The sequence below is a fragment of the Pollachius pollachius genome (genome assembly GCF_949987615.1).
Source record: "Pollachius pollachius genome assembly, chromosome: 14".
NCBI classification, from domain to species: Eukaryota; Metazoa; Chordata; class Actinopteri; order Gadiformes; family Gadidae; genus Pollachius; species Pollachius pollachius.
The window spans coordinates 3,015,945-3,038,777 of NC_136947.1; the positions used below are offsets into that span (position 1 = coordinate 3,015,945).

Consider the following 22,833-nt stretch of genomic DNA (forward strand, 5'->3'; position numbering starts at 1 on the left):
CCCCCACCACCCCCCACCCCTCTAATGCAGCTGCAGGCAGGGGCTTTTCAGGATGCGGTGTTTTCAGGAGGTCGGCTCTACGGACTGCCCCACTCGGAACGGAAAGGTCCAGGATTATCTAGGGGCCAGGAAGCCTGAGGAAGGCTCCTCTGTGATGTATGCCCCGTACAGTTCCTGCAAAGGAAGTGGTTCTTATTGGGGGGAAAAAACTGGGTCATGGCAACCTTGAATACACTGTATATCCTCTGGGATTATCAGCCTCGCTCCAGTGTTTTGAGTTAGTCGGCCATTGTTGACCATTAACCACCATTATAGCTTTCACGTCACTCCCCGGATTTCCCCTCCACCTCAGCAGACAGTAGGGTTTTGAGAACAGCGTCCATGCGGTTAAGTTGTCTATGATCACCAGCGATAACTGCACATAAACTCCCTTGATGTAGGAACGCCTATGTCCGTTATTGGTCGTTCGCTGTTGCCGGATCAGCAACTTTTAGAATATTTAAATTCAACGAACGCTGCGTTTCCTCATCGCTTTTGAAATGCTTCCATCTCCTCCTCATCCATCCTCTCAGCTTGGTTTACCCAATCGATAATCCCTTTTCAAAATGAAGACCCCAACACTAAATAACGCTGTGCACTTCTCTCAATAAAAAAAAAGGCCTCGTGCTCCGAAGGACGGCTTTAAATTGGGGGCATGGCTTTAAAAACAAGGGATTTTGAAAAATCTATAAAAGAAAATCATCCGTGCGGTTTAAGTTTTTGTTGTTGTTCAACTTAATGAACCCTCAAAGTGCCGTATACTTTTAAAAACATTTTGTAGATTCAACGTGAAAAGCCATCACCTCTTCGAAGGCCTTTTGTTCTAGTTTTTAGTTCAGCAGTAAAGCAGATCTTCCTCAAGTGCCAGGCTGTAAAATGTGCAATGATGACAAACACTGAAGGCTGAGAAACCGAAGTAAACGCCACGAATAATGCCTAGCGGTCTTAAGAGCGAAAGCTGCTCCCTGAACCAGGAAAAAAGCAAAGTTGGCATCCTTGCAACCCTGATGCTGCTATTAAAAACGTATACTCAACGGTGGATCACACTAGCACGCACTGACTGCACTCCCGCCGCATTGTATACACTACACATGATTTAGTCGCATTCCCCTTTGACGGCAAACTGGCGCGCATTGGCGCGTTCCACGGCGTCCTCTGTGAACCAGGCTCCACACCTGGTTCGATATCCCACACTTTTTCTTCTTCTTCGTCTCTCCGTCTCCCCCTCCGCCCTCTCCCTGCAGATTGTTTGGCATCTCCCCCCTCATCCAGGCCGACTGCACGCGCACGTGGAAGCTCATCAAGAACCCGGAGCTCTACTGGCACCACTTTGTCAACCCGGGGATGCTCCTGCTGCTGTACTACACCCTGGCCACGCTCATCCGCCTCTGGCTGCAGGAGCCCATCGAGCAGATGGAGGTGGGCCCCTCCGCCTCTTTGGCCGCACAGCCGCACGCTAGGGCCGCTCGGTCAGGGAAAGAATCGTAGTCACCGTTATTTTGGTCAGTGTTGAAATCACGACGATTCGAACGATTATTTTTGAGTTTGAAAACGTGACGTATTTATTCAGCATGTCTCTCGCCATAAAAAACACCTTGTAACTGAGAACTTTGAAATTTCGCCTTAAAGAAATACACAAAATGGTCAAATAGAAAATGTTCAAATCTAAATGAATGCACAGATATGTATCCAGCTGCACTTTCTATAAAACATTTAATTAAAAAAAATCGAAAACTCAATTATATTAGTTTTGTGATCGTTTGACGCTAAAACCGAAATCGCGTTCAAAATTCGATTAATTGCCCAGCCCTACTGCACAATGGTTCCTTTAGTTGGGAGGTTAAAGCCGCTGTAGGTTACGAATCGAGAGTTGTAAAGAGATGTTGAAACAAAATCACCCCCTGCCTCGCTTCTCTCTCCATCCCTACGTCTCCACTGTGATTGTCCAGCAAGAATAATTCCCAAATTAGGGAAGAGATGCCCTGATTGGTCAGAAATAAACCGGGAGCGGTATAAAATCGATATTGTCTCCTATGGAGGCAGGTGCGGTCAACTCGAAACAGTTATTCTCAGCGCATGTCACTAATTAATAGAAATTGAGCTGGCAATTCCACGTCTAACAAAATGCTCCAATAATTGCAGTGGAATCGTACCTACAGCATCTTTAACAGGGATATTGTATGCGCCCAACTGTACACATTCCGATTAAGCTTCACTCAGATGAATGTGAAGATCTAATCTATATTGATTTACTGTTTGTACAGGTGAGTACAGAAGTTTATGTGGCATTGCATATCATTCCCTTTCCAGGAAGGGTCGATTGCTGGGTAAACCGATCAAACTAGAAGTTATTTATGTTGGCGTGTGTCAACGAGATGAACTTGTCTCCTAGAAGACTCTCGGCTGTACCGTTGTCACGGCGACTTCGACGTACCCCTCGCCTCCTTCTGCAGTCAGCCTCGGTAGTCAAGATCTGGGCTCGCTGTTCCTTCTGCGGCTGAACCAGTTTCGATTAGTTGTGTGGAAACAAAGCGGCCGTCACCCTACGTCATTCGGAGCTGAACAGGTCCCTCCACGCGCCTCCCCACCCCAACGACTAAATCACCTCGGTCTCCAAGACAATGAGTAGAGATACCGATCACAGGGAACAACCGGTAATTAAACACCCAGCCGCAACGGTGACTGATGACCCTCCGTTGAGTGAGGAAGTCCGACCTGTCCTCCATCTATCCCCCTCCCAACGTGAAGACGTCTGCTGGATCCGTGGATCCGTGAGTTTTTAATATTGCAAGCAACCACGTCATCACAATTAAATGTCTTATCACGTTAGCTGAGCCGGCAAGAAGTGAATTGCGGAGGATGAGACACACTTATCGTGCCTGTCCAGCACTAACATAAAACAGTTTAATCTTGGACGTGGCGGTGGTGGTGAAATTACTGGCGGCGAATTCATTGTTCTCTCGTCAACATTTGAAAATATTATTGTTAACGGTAAGATGAACTGTAAACAGGAAAACTAAGGTTAAAGAAAATATCATTAAAACAATATGTTTAGGTCTGTTAAAAAAATAGGTCTGTTAAATTTTTGTTTATTTAACCAAAGACTAGCACTGGAAAAAACCTCCCTGGGATTAAGAATATCTACCGCTGGAATCTCCCGGACAAAACAGACAGACCAGCAGACACAGCACAGCTCTGGCAGCCGGCTAAACCCAAGAGGAGCAGGAAAACAGAATGAGTACAAGCGCAACCGAAACGGTACAAGAATGTCGGAAAGTCAGACTCATAGACTATGACAGAGAGATGTTGAATGAGAAGCTTGATAAGGTCTTCGTCCCCAGAGACCCCCGTAGAGTCTATGATCGTGACCATGAAGAGCCCTACAGGGTGGCAGGCTTTATCAGACCCGAGGCGAAGACCGAACATAATGGAGTTATAGATTAGAGGGTTTTTATAGATGGGTCAATATACCCTTGTCAAGCATTAAGGACCTGGGATGAGACCTGTATGCATTATCGACCGCCTTCCCCCCAACCCAACACACTCACACACATACACCCTCAGTCAATGTGTGTGAGGGTGTTTTTATTAAATGTTTTTGCTTACCTTACACTACAACACCGATTCAGTTGTGATTGCAATGTACTTTTTGCGAGGACGACCGATTTGGTCTGACTGGTTAAGAGGTACCGGGGCTATTGGGAGGTCTGTCTGCATATGTAGCTGAAGGCCGCTGGTACCGCATCTGTTGAGTATTTCATGTTTGCCTCACCACAACAGGAAACTGCCCGATCTTTGAGCGTTTTATTGAGAAAAATGATTCATCTTGAGCCTAGTTTGTTGCACCAATCAAGTTGCAATCGCGAGCGGTACACAATACTCTGAAACAGCAACAAGATAAACAAGTGTGGCAAGTGCGCTCCTTCAGCTGCTGAGTGCCCCCCCCCGGCTGATGGAGGACTGAGGCTAGCGTCCCCTGGGAAACACCGAAGAAGGAGAAGTCGAAGTCGAAGCGTTCAAAAAGGAGGAGATACGGCTACGTCATCCCGCGGCTATCTCTGTTTCCACAGGACAAGGAGGAGGCGGAGGGAGAGGAGAAGGAGGGGCTGATCGGCAACGGGACCAGCAGCTCGGCCGACAGGAGGAGGCATATCTGGCGGCTCACCAGCCGTGCCACGGATGAGAGGGAGGTAGGCCGCCCGGGGTGGAAGACCCCCCCACGAACCGCAGCCTGACCTACAGCCAATCCGCTAGCGAGTCCAGCACAGTGTTCTACAGTGGCAGCTTTATTGTGATGGTGATGAGCTGGACCGGCCTAACGGTCCCAGGAAATAGTCCTGGAAGCGTTGCAAAAAATGAATGACAATGAACTGCTTGATAGGTTTTATCGCAGTGGATGAATCACATTTTCATAGCTTTTGCCTGGCGATTGTTTTCCCCGCTTGTGACTGAGATCTCAGCCCCATGATAGAGACAACAGTGCTGCCTTGTTGGATAGGTTTCAGCTGCGATGACGGCACGCACGGAAAGCTAGCACATATACATGCACACACGCATGCACACACACGCACACACACGCAAGCACGCACATATACATGCAAACACACACACATGCACACACACGCACACACACATGCATACACATGCACGCATACACACACACACGCACACACATGCAAGCACGAAAACACACGCACATATACATGCACACACACACACACACACACACACACACACACGCACACATGCACACATACACACACATGCACACACACACACATGCACGCACACACACACGCACACACATGCAAGCACGCAAACACACGCACATATACATGCACATACACACACACGCACACATGCACACATACACACACATGCACACACACACACACCCACATGCATACACATGCACGCATACACACACGCATACACATGCAAGCACACAAACACACGCACATATACATGCAAACACGCATACACACACGCACACATACACACACACACACACACACATGCACACACACACACATGCACACATGCATACACATGCACGCACACAAACACGCACACACACATGCACACACACGCACACACACACACGCACACGCGCACACGCACTCGCACGCACAAAGCTTCATTATTCCCATAACTATGTCCGTATACCCCTGTCTGTGCCAGCCCCCCCTATGTGGTTTTCGAAGCATCTTTTTTTTTAGGGGGCCAGACACTGATGAATGATGGGCATGGTTTTTGCACAACAGTGCAGTTTAGGCTTTGTTGCTGCTTGTCAGAGGCTATAAAGAACAGACAGAGGTCTCTCTGTTTCGCTGTCTCGCTGCCTCGGTCTCTGTCTCGCTGCCTCTGTCTCTGTCTCGCTGTCTCTGTCTCGCTGTCTCTCTGTCTCTGTCTTGCTGTCTCTGAAGCGCTCTCTGCATCGGTCTCTGTCTCTCTGTATCTCTCTCTGTCTATCTCTATATATGTGTTTATGTCTGTCTCTCTCTCTCTCTCTCTGTCCCTCTCTCGCTCTGTCTCTCTACCTCTTGTCTCTCTGTCTCTTACTCTCTCTCTCTGTCTCCCTTACCCTCTCTAGCTCTCTCTTTATGTCTCTGTCCATCTCTCTGTGTCTCCTGCTCTCTTGCTCTCTCTCTATGTGTGTGTGTGAGTACAGCAGCAACTCATCAATAACACACACACCACGCCCCGTCTGCTCTCACCCCCCCCCTCCTCTCCCTCGCCCCCACACAAGCTGCTGCCAACACAGGACTACAGCATATCTGAGGTGGGAGCCACTGTAACTAAAACAAAACCCAACCCACCCACCAAACCCACCCTGCATCCTTAGATAAAATAACAAAATTAAGACCCCCCCTTGTTCTCTACTCATCCCCCTCTATCTCCTTCTCACGCTCTCTGTCCTCTTAAACCCTGAGGTGAACAGTCTGCCTGTGGCTAGCTGGATTCTGCCCCTGCACCGTCACATTTAGCCCAGGGCTGAAGCACTTGAGACGCCTATGGTCTCCGTCTTCACCATCAGGGTGCATGCCCTTATGCGTTTTGTAAAGAACACTTTAGCCCTGCGCTAAAGAAGTCCCTCAAACGTGTAGTGGGATGTCCTTCTTCTGCAGAGGTGGGGCGTCCAGGTTCTGATAGTCAGATAGATGTTCTCCAGATGTATGTGGAGTTCAGTCACCGGGGATTTGATCGTGAGCAGCCAACCGACCATTTGATCCAAATTAGTATGTTATTTGACTTTCTGAACCTGGTCCTTCCCATCTTTGCAACTAAAACTGTAATCAGCAACTTTTGCTTCACCCAACTTTGAGGAAAATGTGTTCTGATCGAGTCATGTTCTTCACGCGCTGGTTTGACATGAGAACCATGAGACTCATTCGAAACACAAATGAATCAAAACAAAGTGCGGCGAAGCCAACATTGCTAATAGCCGCTTTAAAGTGTCAGACAAATGCAGGCATGCTGATATCATGGATGTAAACGCATTGTGATGAGCATGTGAAGACGGTTCCAGAGTGCCTCGTATTGCGTGCTGTTCTAAATGTCCGCGTGGTGCACTGCAGGGTCCCAATGAGAACTCTTTCGAATTCACCACCACTGACAATGGACCGGTCAGTGGGGATCTCTACTCCACCCCGCACTACAAAATGGACCAGTCCATCTTCAATCCAGACCCAGGTGAGACCATAGGGCATAGGTTGTTCCATCAGCTTCCTGAGGGTATGCTGGACCAATACAAATACAAATTTTCTTTGGGAATACTAATAAAACAAACTTTGCAATGTATTTTATCAGATTGTGTTGTTCCCATGCCATGTCACCAAATAATGCAATTTGTGTATGTCTTCTTTGGCACTCTATATATTATTTATAAAAATAATGTGCAATATACAAAAAGTCGTCACACACACACACGCACAAGCACAGACACACACACCCCCATAACCTCGTGCTGTCATGTGTTCCTGTGATTTCAGAGACAAAGCACGAATGTGTGTACGAAGTGAGGCTGCCCTCCGAAATGGGTATGGAGGGGGGGAAGAAGGATGGGGAGGAGACGGAGACGGAGACGGAGGGCGAGGGCAGGGAGAAGGCCAGTGCTGTGGTCACCGTCTTCCGCTTCATCATGAAGCAGAGCTACATCTGCGCTCTCATCGCCATGATGGTGAGCCACAGTCGGGTGGTAGATGAGTGGGGAGGGATGGGAAAAGAGGGAGGCTTTGAAGGGAAAGACATGATTTGGATCCTGGGAATGAATACAGCGAATGGTCTAATCAAGACCTGTGTATGGACAAGCTTTATGTTTATGAAATGTAAAGCTGGCATGTGCAATTCTCGCTGTTTGATAACTCCATAATTCCATAGTCTTTATTCATATTTTATATTTGTGTCTCGTTTCCTCAAACATGGAAGTTTAACTGAAGCGTTTAGATTTTGAGTATAGAGAAGATCATAGCACTCCACTCTCACGATAATATTGAGGGGAAAATCCTTCCCCCCTGTCTTTGACTTATAAGGGCATTGAGGACCCAAATGACCGAAATGATGAACGGTAGGAAACATCCCAGATCATAGCCAGGCTCTCTTGTAACGTCAGGGTAACAGGCCCCATGAATCCCATGTGCTTCTCAAGTGTCCAGACGGCAGCCCGTTTCCTCCGGCGGTATAAACGTGCTGTGTTGCGCTGTGATCTCCACCACCTCCAGGCCTGGAGCATCACCTACGTCAGCTGGCTGACCTTCGTCTTCCTGCTGTGGTCGTGCATTCTGTGGATGGTGCGCGACCGCCGGCGCTACGCCATGATCACCTCGCCCTTCATGGTGATGTACGGCAACCTGCTGCTGGTGCTGCAGTACATCTGGAGCTTCGAGGTCCTGCCAAAGGTGCCAGGCTTCTTCCTTAAAGGAAACGTGCCCTTCAGCGAGCTGTGGACCAAGGTATGGACCGGCGACTCAGTCAACCAAACAATGTGCAAACCCCACCCTCCTCCAATAACAGCACCACCACCAGCTTAACCAACCGGTCAATACACAGAGGTCATCCTCTGTGGTGGAGCAGAGCCTTTAAATGTCAGTCGGTCGCAACACACTGTGGTCCCTCAAAGCAAACGAGGATCTTCTTTCCAATGCATGCACAAGCGTGTTTTTTTTCGTCGCTTTACTGTACAGTGCGCTGGCCGACAAGTCTGGCCGTATTTATCGCTGTTGTCGTGCGATGGCAGAGTCTGCTATCTCACCTGGACCCTGTCCAAGTGAACCCTAGTCCCTGATGTCTGATGTCACTTCCTGTCTTGCAGTCAGAGCAGGACAGAGGTGATATCAGGGTTGGTTTAGTATCGCTTTCGCCACACAATCTATTGTATTTCCATTGAGCGTGTGTGTGTGTGTGTGTGTGTGTGTGTGTGTGTGTGTGTGTGTGTGTGTGTGTGTGGACCTGGTTAGGTGTGTCTGGTTGGATGGGTGAAGTTCTGTATTTGTGTCGTTGGGATGTGTTTGGGTGTACGTGTGTGTGTGTGTGTGAAGGGATTGACCGATATGGGTTTTTTAGGGCTGATAACGATACCAATTTTTTTTTTTTCATCAGCCTTGGCCGATACGCCGATACCGATTTTCTTGAGCTGATATTTGGACCCGAAACTGCTTTTGCTCCCTCAATTTACATCATTAAAATGACACAATGATGATAACAAATGTTACAAGTCTCAATTTAAAAAGGAACATTTATTGAACTGTCTGTAAATCATGCCGGATTATTATTATTTTTTTATATATGATATATCGGCTGACCGATATATCAGTCGATCACTTGGTGTGTATGCGTGCTTCTGTGTGTGGTGTATCTGCTAAAAACACACAGACTGCGCGGCCGTGCTGTGCCTCCCCAGATGCCCCAACGCCCCTACCCCTAACCCTAACCCAGATGCCCTATCGCCCCTACCCCAGATGCTGTGTCTGCTGAGCTTCTGGCTGCTGCTGAGGCAGACTCTGATGGAGCGGGAGGAGAAGCTGAGCCGGCCGGAGGCGTCTCTGTCCGACGTCGTGGTGGACCGGGACAAGGCCAAAGGTGAGCAGCACCCCTACCCCCAGCTGGGTCACACTCAGAGCAGAGCTGCTCGATTATGGGTAAAACCCTAATCACGATTATCTTTGGTCAACATTGAAATCTTGATTATTCAAACTATTATTTACTTATTATGTGCTTTGAAAACACGATGCATTTATTCAGCATTTCTCTCCAAAAAAGGCACTTTGTAAAGTTATCGGAAATAACGTACAAAAATGTATCCAGCTGTTCAATTTCTATAAGATATTTAATAAAAAAGAACAAAAAAACGTTTCAACTCGATTATATTAATTTGGAGATCGTTGGACCCAAAAATCGAAAAACGCGATCAAAATTTATTTAACTGCACAGCCCTAGCTCAAAGTACATACTCTTATGTTATCCATTGGAGTACATACACCCTGAGAACCCCCATGGGCACCCAGCCCTGCCTCTACCACTAGCCTGACCCACCCAGTGTCTCTTCACTGGTCACCAAAAAGTCCAACTTCCCTGTTTGCAAAGTGAAAGTCCTTTGTTTTGAATCAGTCAACCACGTGGAGCTACAACTCATAACAAACGGCAACAGTGGGAGGAAACGAATCAGGACTGTCCCTTTCCGGTCTAGGGAGGATGACGACCTGGCATGAACAGCGTTAAGGTACGCTTAACGCTGGGGTGACTCGGGTTATAGTCGGGTGACTCGGGTTATAGTCGGGTGACTCGGGTTATAGTCGGACAGGGGGACGGCTAGACAGCCGGACGGACATCGCAGTGCAGTGCGGTGCAGTGGTGGGGTCGACTGTGGTAACCGGGATGCTGCTGCTGGCCTTGCTGTTTTTCGGAGCAGAGGAGGAGGAGAGGAGGTCGTCGGAGGAGGAGGAGGAGGAAGAGGAAGGAGGGGAGCCGGACGTGGTGCAGGTCCTGGGAGGCCTGATCATGGCCCTGCTGGTCAAGTACTGGCTCTACATCTGCAGCGGCATGTTCTTCTTCGTCAGCTTCGAGGGCCGCATCGTCATGTACAAGATCATCTACATGATGATGTTCCTGTCCTGCGTCGCCCTCTACCAGGTAAGAACAGGGCGCGCGCCGCGCCGCGGGCGTGTTGGTTTAGGTGCGAGGATAAAGCGGATTTACACGCGTGCACAAACACAGATTACGAGCTCACGTCAGTGTGCTGTCCTATGGGGTTCATGCACATCCGCGCACGCACACGCACACACCCTCGACAAGCAGACACGCGCATATGCACACACACACATAAACACACACACAAGCACACACACACACATACACACCCGCACCCTCGACAAGCAGACACACACGAGCGCATATGCACACACACACACACACACACACACACACACACACACACACACACACACACACACACACACACACACACAGAGAGTAAAGAACCGGAGAATCCAATTTCCCAGTGTAGAAAGCTGCTGACTAGTTTTAGCGCTGTCGTAAAGTGACCCTGGATCCAGCCCTCTCTTTCCCACGATGCTTTAGGACCGCTTTATGCCCCGTCCCGTTATATTAATGTTTCCCTGTTCCACGGGAACAAGGCCAGCAGGTCATATCACATACCCCTTATGGTTCATTTTCTATTCACTTTTCTTTTTTTAAGGTATCATGGTGACCAGTAGGGCAGAACGATTTGGGGAAACAATCGAATTGCGCTTATTTTGACCAATATTGCGATTGCGATTTAATGTGCGATTTTTTTAATTTATGAAGTTCCTTATGTTCTGTATTATTCACCAAAAAAGCAATAAATCATTCTTTAGTAGACCAACACAACATTGGAAGCAGTCAACATATAAACTGCTCTTTCCTTTAGGCCAGGCCGATCTGTTGAGTTGAATTTATATCATAACCTCTTTATTTAACTATTGAATGTAAATGAAAAATAGATATAAATCTTACCGATCTCCAGTCAGTAACAGTAACAAATCACCCCCCCCCCCCAAAAAAAAAGTAAAATAAAAAAATGATAAAAAACCTTTTTGTTCTTTGCATATCGTGCTCTAATACATTGCGATTTCGATTTGAATTCGATGAATCGTTCAGCCCTATTGACCGGCCTGCCCCCCCCCCCCAGGTGCACTACGAGTGGTGGAGGAGGGCTCTCAAGTACTTCTGGATGTCGGTGGTGATGTACACCATGCTGGTGCTCATCCTGGTCTACACCTTCCAGTTCGACACCTCCCCGCCCTTCTGGAGGAGCTTGACCGGCATGGATGACGAGCAGTGAGCAGGCCAACCCCCCGCCGCTGTCTCTGTCGCTGTCTTCGCCCTCTCTGTCGCTGTCTTCGCCCTCTCTGTCGCTGTCTTCGTCCTCTCTGTCGCTGTCTTCGCCCTCTCTGTCGCTGTCTTTCCCCTCTCTGTCGCTGTCTTTGCCCTCTCTGTCGCTGTCTTTGTCCTCTCTGTCGCTGTCTTCGCCCTCTCTGTCGCTGTCTTTGTCCTCTCTGGCGCTGTCCTTCCCCTCTCTGTCGCTGTCTTCCCCCTCTCTGTCGCTGTCTTCCCCCTCTCTGTCGCTGTCTTCGCCCTCTCTGTCGCTGTCTTTGCCCTCTCTGTCGCTGTCTTCCCCCTCTCTGTCGCTGTCTTTGTCCTCTCTGTCTCTGTCTTTGCCCTCTCTGTCGCTGTCTTTGCCCTCTCTGTCGCTGTCTTCGCCCTCTCTGTCGCTGTCCTCTCTGTCGCTGTCTTTGCCCTCTCTGTCGCTTTCTTCGCCCTCTCTGTCGCTGTCTTTGTCCTCTCTGTCGCTGTCTTTCCCCTCTCTGTTGCTGTCTTTGCCCTCTCTGTTGCTGTCTTCGTCCTCTCTGTCGCTGTCTTCTCCCTCTATGTCGCTGTCTTTGCCCTCTCTGTCGCTGTCTTTGTCCTCTCTGTCTCTGTCTTTGCCCTCTCTGTCGCTGTCTTTGTCCTCTCTGTCGCTGTCTTTGTCCTCTCTGTCGCTGTCTTTGTCCGCTCTGTCGCTGTCTTTCCCCTCTCTGTCGCTGTCTTTGTCCTCTCTGTCGCTGTCTTCTCCCTCTCTGTCGCTGTCTTTCCCCTCTCTGTCTCTGTCTTTGTCCTCTCTGTCGCTGTCTTCGCCCTCTCTGTCGCTGTCTTTGTCCTCTCTGTCGCTGTCTTTGTCCTCTCTGTCGCTGTCTTTTGTCTCCCCCACTCAATTCCTTACTCTCTTTCTCCCTCTACTCCTGTCTGTCTCTTTCTCTCCTATCTTATCTCTCTCTCTCTCGATCTCCCTCTCTCACCCATATTGTTGCAAAGTTGTGTGTATGTCCTTATTAAATGTTTGTTTTTTGTTTATTTACACTGGAGTGGACAAAAAAGTTTCCAATGAAATGTATCCATATTTCTCTCTGTGTGTCTCCCTCTCCCTTTCCCTCTGTGTCTCTCCCTTTCTCTCTGTGTTTCTCTCCCCCTTTACCTCTCTTTATCTCTCTCTCTCTCTCTCTCTCTCTCTCTCTCTCTCTCTCTCTCTCTCTCTCTCTCTCTCTCTCTCTCTCTCTCTCTCTCTCTCTCTCTCTCTCTCTCTCCCCCCCCCCCCCCTCTCTGTGTCTCCCTCCCTCCAGACTGAAGGATCTGGGCCTGGAGTCTTTCTCTGTGCCCGAGCTGTTCAGCCGCATCTTCATCCCGGCCTCCTTCCTGCTGGTCTGCATCCTCCACCTTCACTACTTCCACGACCGCTTCCTCGCGCTCACAGACCTACAGGCCCTGGTGGCCAAGGAGGAAAGCACCATCTACAGGTGGGTGAGAGGGTGAGGGTGGGAGAGAGGGTTGGAGACTGTGGTGGATACGTCGGGGGAAGATCCACCACACGCTTGGTTTTGAAACCACCGTTTTCGTTTTTTGGATTTAGGGTGGCGATAATTACCCCAGCAGCAGAGTGCTTATCTTCCAGGGTTGTGTCCGTATTAAAGTGTTGCCATCCCTTGTTCTCGCCCCACTTAAATGTGTTTTGGAGACTTGGACTTTAATAAAAAAAAAAAAGGGACTGGAGGTTGAAACCTCCACAGCTCTTCCAACTCAAACAGGCGGCCTGCCCGCTTGCTCACACACGTTCATCCGGCGATCGGTCGATGTGCTTCTGTGTCATGCTGCTTGTTGCGCCTCGCTGCTCATTGTTCATCGGTGACTGCAGTGTGCTGGTGTTGGTGTTGTGTTGTGTTGACTTGTTGTCCATCGGTGCTCTCGTGAGCTTCATGCCTGCCGGCTTACACATCCTCTCTGCCCCTCTCTCTGTCTCTGTGTGTGTGTGTGTGTGTGTGTGTTCGCCCTCCGTCGTCCCCTCTGCCCCCCTCACGCCCACTCCGTCCATCCTCTCTCAGCCATGCTAAAGTCAATGGCCGTGTCTATGTGATCATGAATAGGTGGGTACCGTGCTCGCTTTCTGAAGCATCCATCCGTCCCAATCCATCCGGAGATCCATCTCCCCCCTACCCCCCCCTTCCCTTCTCTCTTGGATACCAGAACTCCCCCCCCCCCCCCCCCCCCCCCCCCGCTCCACCGCAGTACTGCCCCATTCTGGTTGCTCTTATGATGATTATTGTTTGGTTCTAAAATTTCCAATGCCTGCAGTGGTAACGGAGCGACTTTTTGCTGACACACTTATATATATTAGATATATTTTTGCCTGAAGCCCCTTCTGCCATTGAAGCGTGCGACCATCAAACCTCACCTCAAACCTCCATTGAGTCGTTCAAATGGTTAAACCCCAACCCCGAAGTGAGCAGCAACCAAGCATGTCGTACCCCGATCTGATTACTCCTGAAGCAAATTAACGTGTCACATAACTTCCACACTCCCTTCCTCTCCTGCCCTCTCTCGCCTCCTCTCCTCCCCTCTCTCTCCTCCGTCCTCTCCTTTACTCTCCTCCCCTCGAATAACCCCCGTTCCCTTCACCTGCATCACCATGTTGTCCTTGGGGTCCTTTTCCCTCACCTTGTGTCTCTGCAGCACCAAGGACAGAAGGTTCATTTAACGGATGGTCTGAGCAGCCTGACATTGTTGTTTTCTCTGTTCACTGTCCGCCGTGGCTTCTGTGTAACTTGTATTGTCCTGAGCAGCATCAAGCAAAAAATCTCCACGCAGTCGAGCAAGTAAGTTCGCTGCGCCGCCCAATCAATGAGACAGCACTTGACCCCTCTGACATGCAGCCACATCATGCATCAAGCACCACCCTCGGGTATTCAACGGCAACCCCGTCGTCTAGGATAGCTGTCCTCAACCCCCCCCCCCCCCATCCCCCTGCCTGTTATCATTTGTCCGCTGCAAGACAAACAGCAGCAGCCCTCTGAAACCCTTTACACGTGATGATTATTTAATGTGCATTGCCTATTGACCAGACTGCCTGGTATAATGTCTCTCCGCCGTTTGGTAAATGGAAATTACGGCTGATTGGTCCCATCCCATTGCTTGGAAGACGTTTGCAAATTGGCCTTACCGTTTGTGTGTGTGTGTGTGTGTGTGTGTGTGTGTGTGTGTGTGTGTGCGTGCGCGAGTGCATGGGCTTCCCATTTGCCTGCATGCCTTTGTCATTTTGTCATTTGGCCATTTCCTGTGCCTCTCTCTCGCGCCCAATCGTTTCCATACATCGCCGACTCGAATGACACACCGTCTACTTCCATTGATCCGTGTTCCCTCCCCCCCCCCCCCCCCCCCCATCTGCTCCCACCACCCCCAACCCCACCCCCCACCCCCACCCCCTCACCCGGCTGGTCGTCCCAGGCTGGCCCACCCTGACGGCAGCCTGGCCGACCTCACCCTGCTCAGCTCCAGCTCGGTGGACGAGCCGTCGCTACGCAGCGACGAGGACAGGAAGGGCGGGGGGCCGGGCGGGGTGCCCGAGGAGAGGCTGGTGGCGGTGACGTCCGCGGAGGAGGAGGACGCCTCGTCGGCGGGGGGGACCGGCGGCTACTCCCTGGGGAAGAGGCAGTGGCGGTCGGTCAGCGAGGGGAGCCGGCGCCGCAGCAGTGGGGGCCCCCCCACCACCGAGAACAGCACGGAGCAGAGCTCCGGTACGCACAACGCGGGGCCCACGACTTCTGTTCAGTGTCTTTGGTTTATTGAGTGTATTTATTTCGATCACACATCACATATATACGCAACATTTATTTATTTATTTTTTTTATTTAGTTTATTTATTTCGATCACACATCACATATATACGCAACATTTATTTATTTATTTATTTTATTTAGTTTATTTATTTCGATCACACATCACATATATACGCAACATTTATTTATTTTTTTAATTTAGTTTATTTAGTTTATTTATTTTGATCACACACCACATATATACGCATCGTTAATTTTTATTATTTTTTTATTTAGTTTATTAAGTTTATTTATTTCGATCACACGTCACATATATATACAACATTTATTTTTATTTTTTTATTTCGTTTATTTATTTTGATAACATATCACATATATACAGAACTTTGCATATGTAAAAACACACACAAAAAAAGTCATCTTAATTTATACATTGACACGGTGAGACGCTGATGAGACACGCCCACGCCAATCCAGACACAATTGTTAAAAAAAATAAAAATAATACTTACAGAATAATGAGCACAAAAATGCAGGAAATAAAGTAAAAAGCAAACAAATGGGATCCTCAGGTCCTAAGCAGCAAATACATAACTCAAAGAACACAGTTCATGTTCAAAAGTGAGAGGAAGGAGATGAATTATTCAGAGAAAATAAATATTCAGTTTGATTCAATCAGTGTCTACGATCTTCAGCTTGTAGGTTTAAACAAATCAAAGCTTTAGGAGAAAACGATAACAAAATATTGGAACAGATGAACCATAGCAGCAGCCTGGACGGAGAAGAGACGTTTGTCTTTGAGAGTCGATCACAGGGAAGAGATGCAGTCTCTTGATGAAGTGTATACATGGCCCTGTCGCGACAACTACAAAGTATAGGAACTTGGAGGAGCAGGAGAGTATTAGTATTAGCTATCTTACACTGCAACATTCGCACTCCGTTAGGATTGCGACCGGATTTCCCCAAACGATGACTCCACTTGGACACAGCCACTGTGTTTCATTTTACACTCACAGAACAAGTCATGTTGTGCCCCGATTGTCCCGGCCAGGGCTCTTATTTTAAAGTTCCACACCTGACGCTGTTTGGAGATGGGTGTTTTGCGCCTCTCGCCAGGCAACAGTAGTGTAAGCATTTATCTTTTTTATGCGGCCTCACTCATTCATAAGCTGCAGGTTGCATGCATTAGTCAAAAGGCGCCAGTGCTCCCCTTGGCGCACCAGTATCTGACGTCTGCCGTCTCACCAGCCAGCTCATTCATTACCTGAAGCTGCGTCGTAAAGTATGCCGAGGTGCAGGTTTGAACGCCAACGACCATTCATCCCCAGCCCTCCGTCCTGACACCCCAGCCGTGACCCGAGCTCCTGTATTTAGTTTCCTTGTGTTTCTTCTGTTACCAGTTCATTTGTTCCACTGGTAGGCAGTCAGAGAGCCACTGGTCTGCGTCATTCATTAGTGTGATTCACAGACATTAAGAGCGGTTGTAAATATAGCTAGCGTTTGTGTACATAACACCAAATTACCCAAGGGCGAAAAGTAAGCTCCCGTCAGTTTGTAATGAGCTGTGAGCTACGCGGGATACACTCTCTCACCAAGACCTTCATCCAAACAACGATGCCACTATGAGCCATGAGAACGCAAAGCCGTCGTAAAAAGCAGACGCAATAAATAATTCGGCTAAACTTGGTGGGTGTTTAGACGTCGGTTTATTAGTCCAAGGCATCAGTGCAAGATTAAGGTATATGTTTCACAGACTCTAGGCGGTTGGAAAACAAGCCCTTTTACGATGTTGAGTCTTTATGAGCTTTTATGTACAGTATGTATATATCTTTACATAGACAGAAAATGAATCGTGTGTCTGTTTCTGAATGTTTTTTTCCCCCTTAAAGTAAATAATATCGATGTTACTTTTTGGCCCGATCCATACCAAGGTTATGGCGTCGCTTGTGTCTCCTTCCCTGTGTTCCTCTGGCGTGGGTGAAACGTAACGTTTGCCCCCCTGCTTCCGCCGCTCCAGACCTGAAGAGCAAATGGCACCTGGTGGTGGACCGGCTCACGGTGCTGTTCCTCAAGTTCCTGGAGTACTTCCACAAGCTGCAGCTCTTCATCTGGTGGCTGCTGGAGATCCACATCATCAAGATCGTGTCCTGCTACATCATCCTTGTCTCCATCAAAGAGGTACGCAGCGCGACAGCCGGGACTACATCCGCAACGGGCGGCTCCTCGACCAGAGGTCGTAAGGTGCACGCTTACAAGCTAGTAGATACAGGCCAGGTTCCCTAGCTGTTGGTGGCTGTTGTCGGATTACATGACGTTCTCGAGTTGGGTGTCGGTGTTTGTTGGGGCGGTGCGCAAGCAGTTTTCTTTTTCACTGGAAACACGGCATGGTAAAACAATTTAGTCAGGATGTACATTGTTGGAAACGGACAGCTGATGACACCCAATGACATGTTTTATTTGGAATAGCTGAGTGGAAGAGACTCTGTCGAATGGTGACTCAATCAGCAGCCGGTATCTTTCTTGCCAAATAAGGGCTGGTCTCACTAAACAGCTTCCTGTCCCCTTTTGACGGTTGTTTCACCCTGAGACGCCTGGGCTTGGAACCATTGCCTCATAACATCAACAAAACGTCACATGATGCATTAAAGTCCCCCTTATCTCCCTAGCACCCTGCCTCCCTTTTAATTTGACATAAAGGCCTGGGAAGGGATCCGCTCGCCTGCTTTGTTTCGTACAGCACTTTGAGATGTTTATTATTTATTGTGATGAATCAGCCTGATCTGCATTGATTTGAACCGCAGAGGTTTGAAAGCCAAGCCCGCAGTGGTAGGTCTTCACGCTAGAGGTGTTCCCGAAATTAAAACCAAACTTCTGGTCGCTGCTCATGAACTTCAGCACAGCCAGGAAGAGCAATGACTGCTGGTTGAGTGAGCGCGCGTGTTTTCGATTGCCCGTGTGGATTCCCTTTGACCGTAACGCTTTGAAGACGTATCTGCTGCTGTTTTTTCAGCGTGGTCGTGTGATGTGTTTGTCATGCCATTGTCCCCTGTTAGATCTAACTGTTTCTCAATGTCATATCATTATCGTCCTTTTTCCTTTCCTTTCTTCTCTTTCTCCCGTTCCTCCATCTTGTCAATAGAAGCGTGGTTAAGGGGCCAGCTTCTGTATAAAACCAGTGTGGTTTACCGGCATAAAGATTGTCTGCTTGTGTGCGTGCGTGCATGATTGTGCGTGCGTTGTTTTATGTCTCCCCGTCAGGTGTCTCTGTTCAACTCGGTGTTCCTGGCGTCCTGGGCCTTCGCCCTGCCCTTCACCCAGATCCGGCCCATCGCCTCCAGCATCTGCACCGTGTGGACGTGCGTCATCGTCATCTGTAAGATGTTGTACCAGCTGAAGTCCATAGAGCCAAAGTTCTACTCCAGCAACTGCACCCTGGTGAGCAGACACAACATCGCTGCCTTGGTTTTTCTTTAGAGCGGAAGGCTGGTAACCGGAAGGTTGCTAGTTGGATCCCCGGCTCCTCCTAGCTGAGTGTCGAGGTGTCACTGAGCGAGACGCCTCACCCTAACTGCTCCCGACGGGCTGGCTGTCGCCCGCCGTGGTGGACTCCGCCGTCGGTGTGTGAATGTGGGCATGAATGGGTGAATGTGAGGCAATACATTTACCATTTAACATTCCGATTGTAGTACTATAGTGTACTATAGATTTATTTAATGTATGCCGTAGTTGATTAACTAACAACCCCTCCTCTATCCACAGCCAGCAGGCTACAAACCCGAAATGATAGAAGAACTGATGAGTGAGTCTGTGCTTTATAAAGAGCCGGTGGATCCAGCCAACTGGGTGGGCCTCATGAAGTCCGAACCCCTGTTGGAATACCTGCGGGTAAGCACTGGTCTTACTGGGAGGGGAGATGCATGCATGGGAGCAAAAATCGAAAAAGTAAAAAGTGTGTATGAAATTGCATGGAAAGAGAAAACGTTGTTGTATGGGATATATTCAAAACAAAATACATATTCATGGGATCAGGTCGGTGGTGCAACAAAGAAAACCTTTGCATGTCAAGTTTACCAAAGTTTATCAAACTATTTGCTCAAATCATTCCCACGACCCCAAACGTACATTATGGCCATGCCCGAATCCTTCCCCCTCCGAGTGGATTTTGTTTCGCCCGAAAAAATCAAGCAGGGATCGACGCTACGTTTCTGCGTACAAAGTTCCTCTGTTTCCACTCTTCCCGCTGAGCTGCGTGTGTCGTGTGTCAGAACAACCTGTTGATGCTGGCCATCCTGGCGTTCGAGGTGACCATCTACCGCCACCAGCAGTACTTCCGGCTCCGCAACAAGCTGACCCCGCCCGCTGCCCGGATCATCTTCCACGGCATCACACGCCAGCACCTGGACCACGGCATCATCAACTTCGTCAAGTACTTCGTCAACTACTTCTTCTACAAGTTCGGGCTGGAGGTACGCCGGGAGAACCACGTGGAACCGTCAAAGGGGATTCCGTAGGATCCGTGCAGGGGATACGTAGACGGACTCACAGGGAACGCTTAGCCTGATGCTATGTTTACCTGCGGAGCTCACCGCCATGGCGACGATCAGGGATTGTCTGTAGTCAGCACAGAGTGGATGATCTGTGTGTACCACGTTGAATTGTGCCGGAATAATGTCGATAAAATATTGTTTAATGTCAATCATATAAATCATTCTGCAAGTTTTTTTATTTAGATATCATCTTGGATGGTTTTTCGTTTTGTGATGAAGAATAACCGTAGAAGCAAAGGAATGAATGTCTCTATTTACATCTTGGTCAATGAATAATGATCATTTCAAAACATTTTCTAGAATGTATTCATAGTGAAGGAATCAAAAGATTGGGATTCAGGGACATAAATAATAACCAAATGGATGTTCTTCATTCTACCTATGGCTTATCTATATATATCCTCAGTATATATTTCTTGTCTCTCTCATCTCTCACCCACTGCTTCGTGTCTTTCGTTTTGCGGCCGGCGATTGATTGTGCGTCACCTGGCTCCCCCAGACGTGCCTGCTGCTAGTGGTCAACGTGATTGGCCAGCGCATGGACTTCTACGCCATGCTGCACGCCCTGGCCCTCAGCGTGGTCATGTACCGCCGCCGGAGGAAGGCCATCGCTGAGATCTGGCCCAAGTACTGCTGCTTCCTGGCCTGCATGATCACCTTCCAGTACTTCATGTGTGTGGGGATCCCCCCCGCCGCCTGCAAAGGTACGGCTGGATGTCGGAGCGGAGGACAATGCGATAGATTGATAGCAGTGATCGACCGATATATCGGCCGACATTTGCGTTTTTGACGTGTATCGCATCGGACGAATTTTTCCCGCCATGATTTACAGACAGTTCAATTAATGTTCCTTTTTTAAATTGATTCTTGTAACATTTGTGGTCATCATTGTGTGATTTTTAATGAGGTAGATTGAGGGAGCAAAAGCAGTCTCGGCTCAAAATATCGGCCCAAGAAAATCGGTATCGGTCATCGGCTAAAGCCGGTTTCACACCGCCGCGCGGCAACTCACCGCCTCCATTCACTTCAATGAGGGAAGGGCGGCAGAGGGGAGGCGGTTACAAAAGCGGCTGTTGACCAGGAAGCGTTTGCCGCCCACGTGAACACGCACAGATTTTGCCCTACCGCTCAGCTTTCCCCGTGTTGAAACTTTCGGCGGCGGCAGCCGCTTTTGAAAACGCCTGGCCCTTCACACCGCCGCGCTGAACCCTCCGGCAGCGAGGCGGTTATCAGGGCGGTTGCCGCGCGGCGGTGTGCAAGCACCTTTAAGCTGATGAAAGAAAATCTGTATCGGTCCTAAAAAATCCATATCGGTCGATCCCTAATAGATAGATAGATACAGCTTTATTAATTCCCCGTAGGAGAAATGTTTTTGTTGCAACAGCCCAGCAGCAGTGGAAAAACACAGGATGAAAATACAATACAATACAATAACAATACAAAGTACTAATAAGAAAAATAGACGCTAAGGTAAATGCTTAACTAAATGCTAAAGTCAGGAATAGACAAGACGAACAGAACAAACAACAACAAACAGAGGAAACAAAACAGACAGTATAAATTATAAATTATAAAGGTGTTGGGTGGAAACTGTAAATTGTAAATTGTAAATTATAAAGTGGCTAAGTAGCAGAAATGCAATGTAATCAAAGGGAAAGAGAAACAAAGATACAGGGGTTCAAGGTTCAGAGTTTGCACAGTCAGAAGGGACTGTTATGTTGCGTTGAGCTCCTGGTTCTACCTCATTAGTTGTAGGTGGCTGTTGGACGAAACACAGAAGCTGAACAATGAAGTGGTCTGAAATCAGTTTACAGAGCTAATCTACAATTTGACCGATATACATAGATAGCCGTTGGACAGCGGTCATAACATTGCCTCTGGCATCTCGTAGTAGGCAATATTTTCGTATCTGGAATGGCTAATGTTGTCTTCTCCTTCTGTGTGTGATTGCTTACAGACTACCCTTGGAGGTTCCCCAACTCTAAAACGGAGTCCAACGTGGTCAAGTGGCTCTATGTTCCTGACTTCCACACAAAGCCAAACCCAATGTTCCTGTTCTGTATGTGTATTTCTGGTTGTTCTCTATACTGCAGACAGGTTTCTGTTAAATGCCCTCCTCTTCTCTGTTCTCCTTCTTTACATTTGTATTTTTTCTCCTCCTCCTCTTCTCTTCTCTCCTCCTTTTCCACTCCTCCTCTCCTCCTTGCTTCTCCACCGCCGCTCCTCTCCCCTCCTCCTCTTCTCATCATGCCTCTCCAACTCCTCTCCTCCTCCTCTCCTCCTCCTCTCTCCTCCTCCCCTTGCTTCTCCTCCTCCTCCTCCTCCTCTTCTCATCATGCCTCTCCAACTCCTCTCCTCCTCCTGCTCCTCAACCTCCACCTCCTCCTCTCTCCTCCTCCTCCTCCTCCAACTCCTCTCTCCTCCTCCTCTTCTCATCATGCCTGTCGAACTCCTCTCCTCTCTCCTCCTCCTCCTCCTCCTCCTCCTCCTCCTCCTCTCTCCTCCTCCTCCTCCTCCTCCAACTCCTCTCCCCTCCTTCTCTTCTCATCATGCCTCTCTCCTCCTCTCCTCACCTTGCCTCTCCAACTCCTCTCCTCCTCCTCTCCTCACCTTGCCTCTCCAACTCCTCTTCTCCTCCTCTCCTCCTGCTCCTCCTCCTCCTCTCTCCTCCTCCCCTTGCTTCTCCTCCTCCTCCTCCTCTCCTCCTCCTCCTCCTCCTCCTCCTCCTCCCCTTGCCTCTCCTCCTCCTCCTCTCCTCCTCCTCCTCTCCTCCCCCAGATGACTTCATGCTGCTGCTGTGCGCCTCCCTCCAGAGGCAGGTGTTTGACGACGAGAACAAGGCGGCCGTGCGTCTCATGGCCGGGGACAACGTGGAGATCTGCCGGGACCTGGACGCCGCCACCTTCAGCGTGCACAACCCCGTCCCCGACTTCATCCACTGCAGGTACACACGCCTTGAGATGGACCCCACCAGGCTAAAAAGAGCTGTGACGCAAGAGCTGGAACAGATGGACCTGTCATGGGGAGAAGCCCGACATGCTGCCAGGGGCCGAATGCAATGGAGGGGGCTCATTGAAGCCTTACGTCCCATAGGAGACGAAGAGGAGTAGTAGTATTAGGTAGAC

At 49.0% G+C, this 22,833-nt stretch overlaps 1 protein-coding gene across 1 annotated transcript in view; it reads left to right on the forward strand.

Annotated features, from left to right (window-relative positions):
- Positions 1-22,833, forward strand: part of piezo2b (piezo-type mechanosensitive ion channel component 2b) — an 84,411-nt gene that overhangs the window by 33,139 nt on the left and 28,439 nt on the right. Inside the window, exons 8-27 of the mRNA XM_079751243.1 lie at positions 1,284-1,458; positions 4,110-4,229; positions 5,789-5,821; positions 6,618-6,732; positions 7,032-7,219; positions 7,761-7,991; positions 8,997-9,117; positions 9,947-10,167; positions 11,207-11,355; positions 12,675-12,848; positions 13,431-13,472; positions 14,169-14,201; positions 14,830-15,119; positions 17,179-17,339; positions 18,420-18,596; positions 18,921-19,046; positions 19,427-19,627; positions 20,208-20,412; positions 21,666-21,767; positions 22,487-22,652. Of these exons, the coding sequence (XP_079607369.1) occupies positions 1,284-1,458; positions 4,110-4,229; positions 5,789-5,821; positions 6,618-6,732; positions 7,032-7,219; positions 7,761-7,991; positions 8,997-9,117; positions 9,947-10,167; positions 11,207-11,355; positions 12,675-12,848; positions 13,431-13,472; positions 14,169-14,201; positions 14,830-15,119; positions 17,179-17,339; positions 18,420-18,596; positions 18,921-19,046; positions 19,427-19,627; positions 20,208-20,412; positions 21,666-21,767; positions 22,487-22,652 (3,030 nt within the window). The remainder of the gene's footprint in view (positions 1-1,283; positions 1,459-4,109; positions 4,230-5,788; positions 5,822-6,617; positions 6,733-7,031; positions 7,220-7,760; positions 7,992-8,996; positions 9,118-9,946; positions 10,168-11,206; positions 11,356-12,674; positions 12,849-13,430; positions 13,473-14,168; positions 14,202-14,829; positions 15,120-17,178; positions 17,340-18,419; positions 18,597-18,920; positions 19,047-19,426; positions 19,628-20,207; positions 20,413-21,665; positions 21,768-22,486; positions 22,653-22,833) is intronic.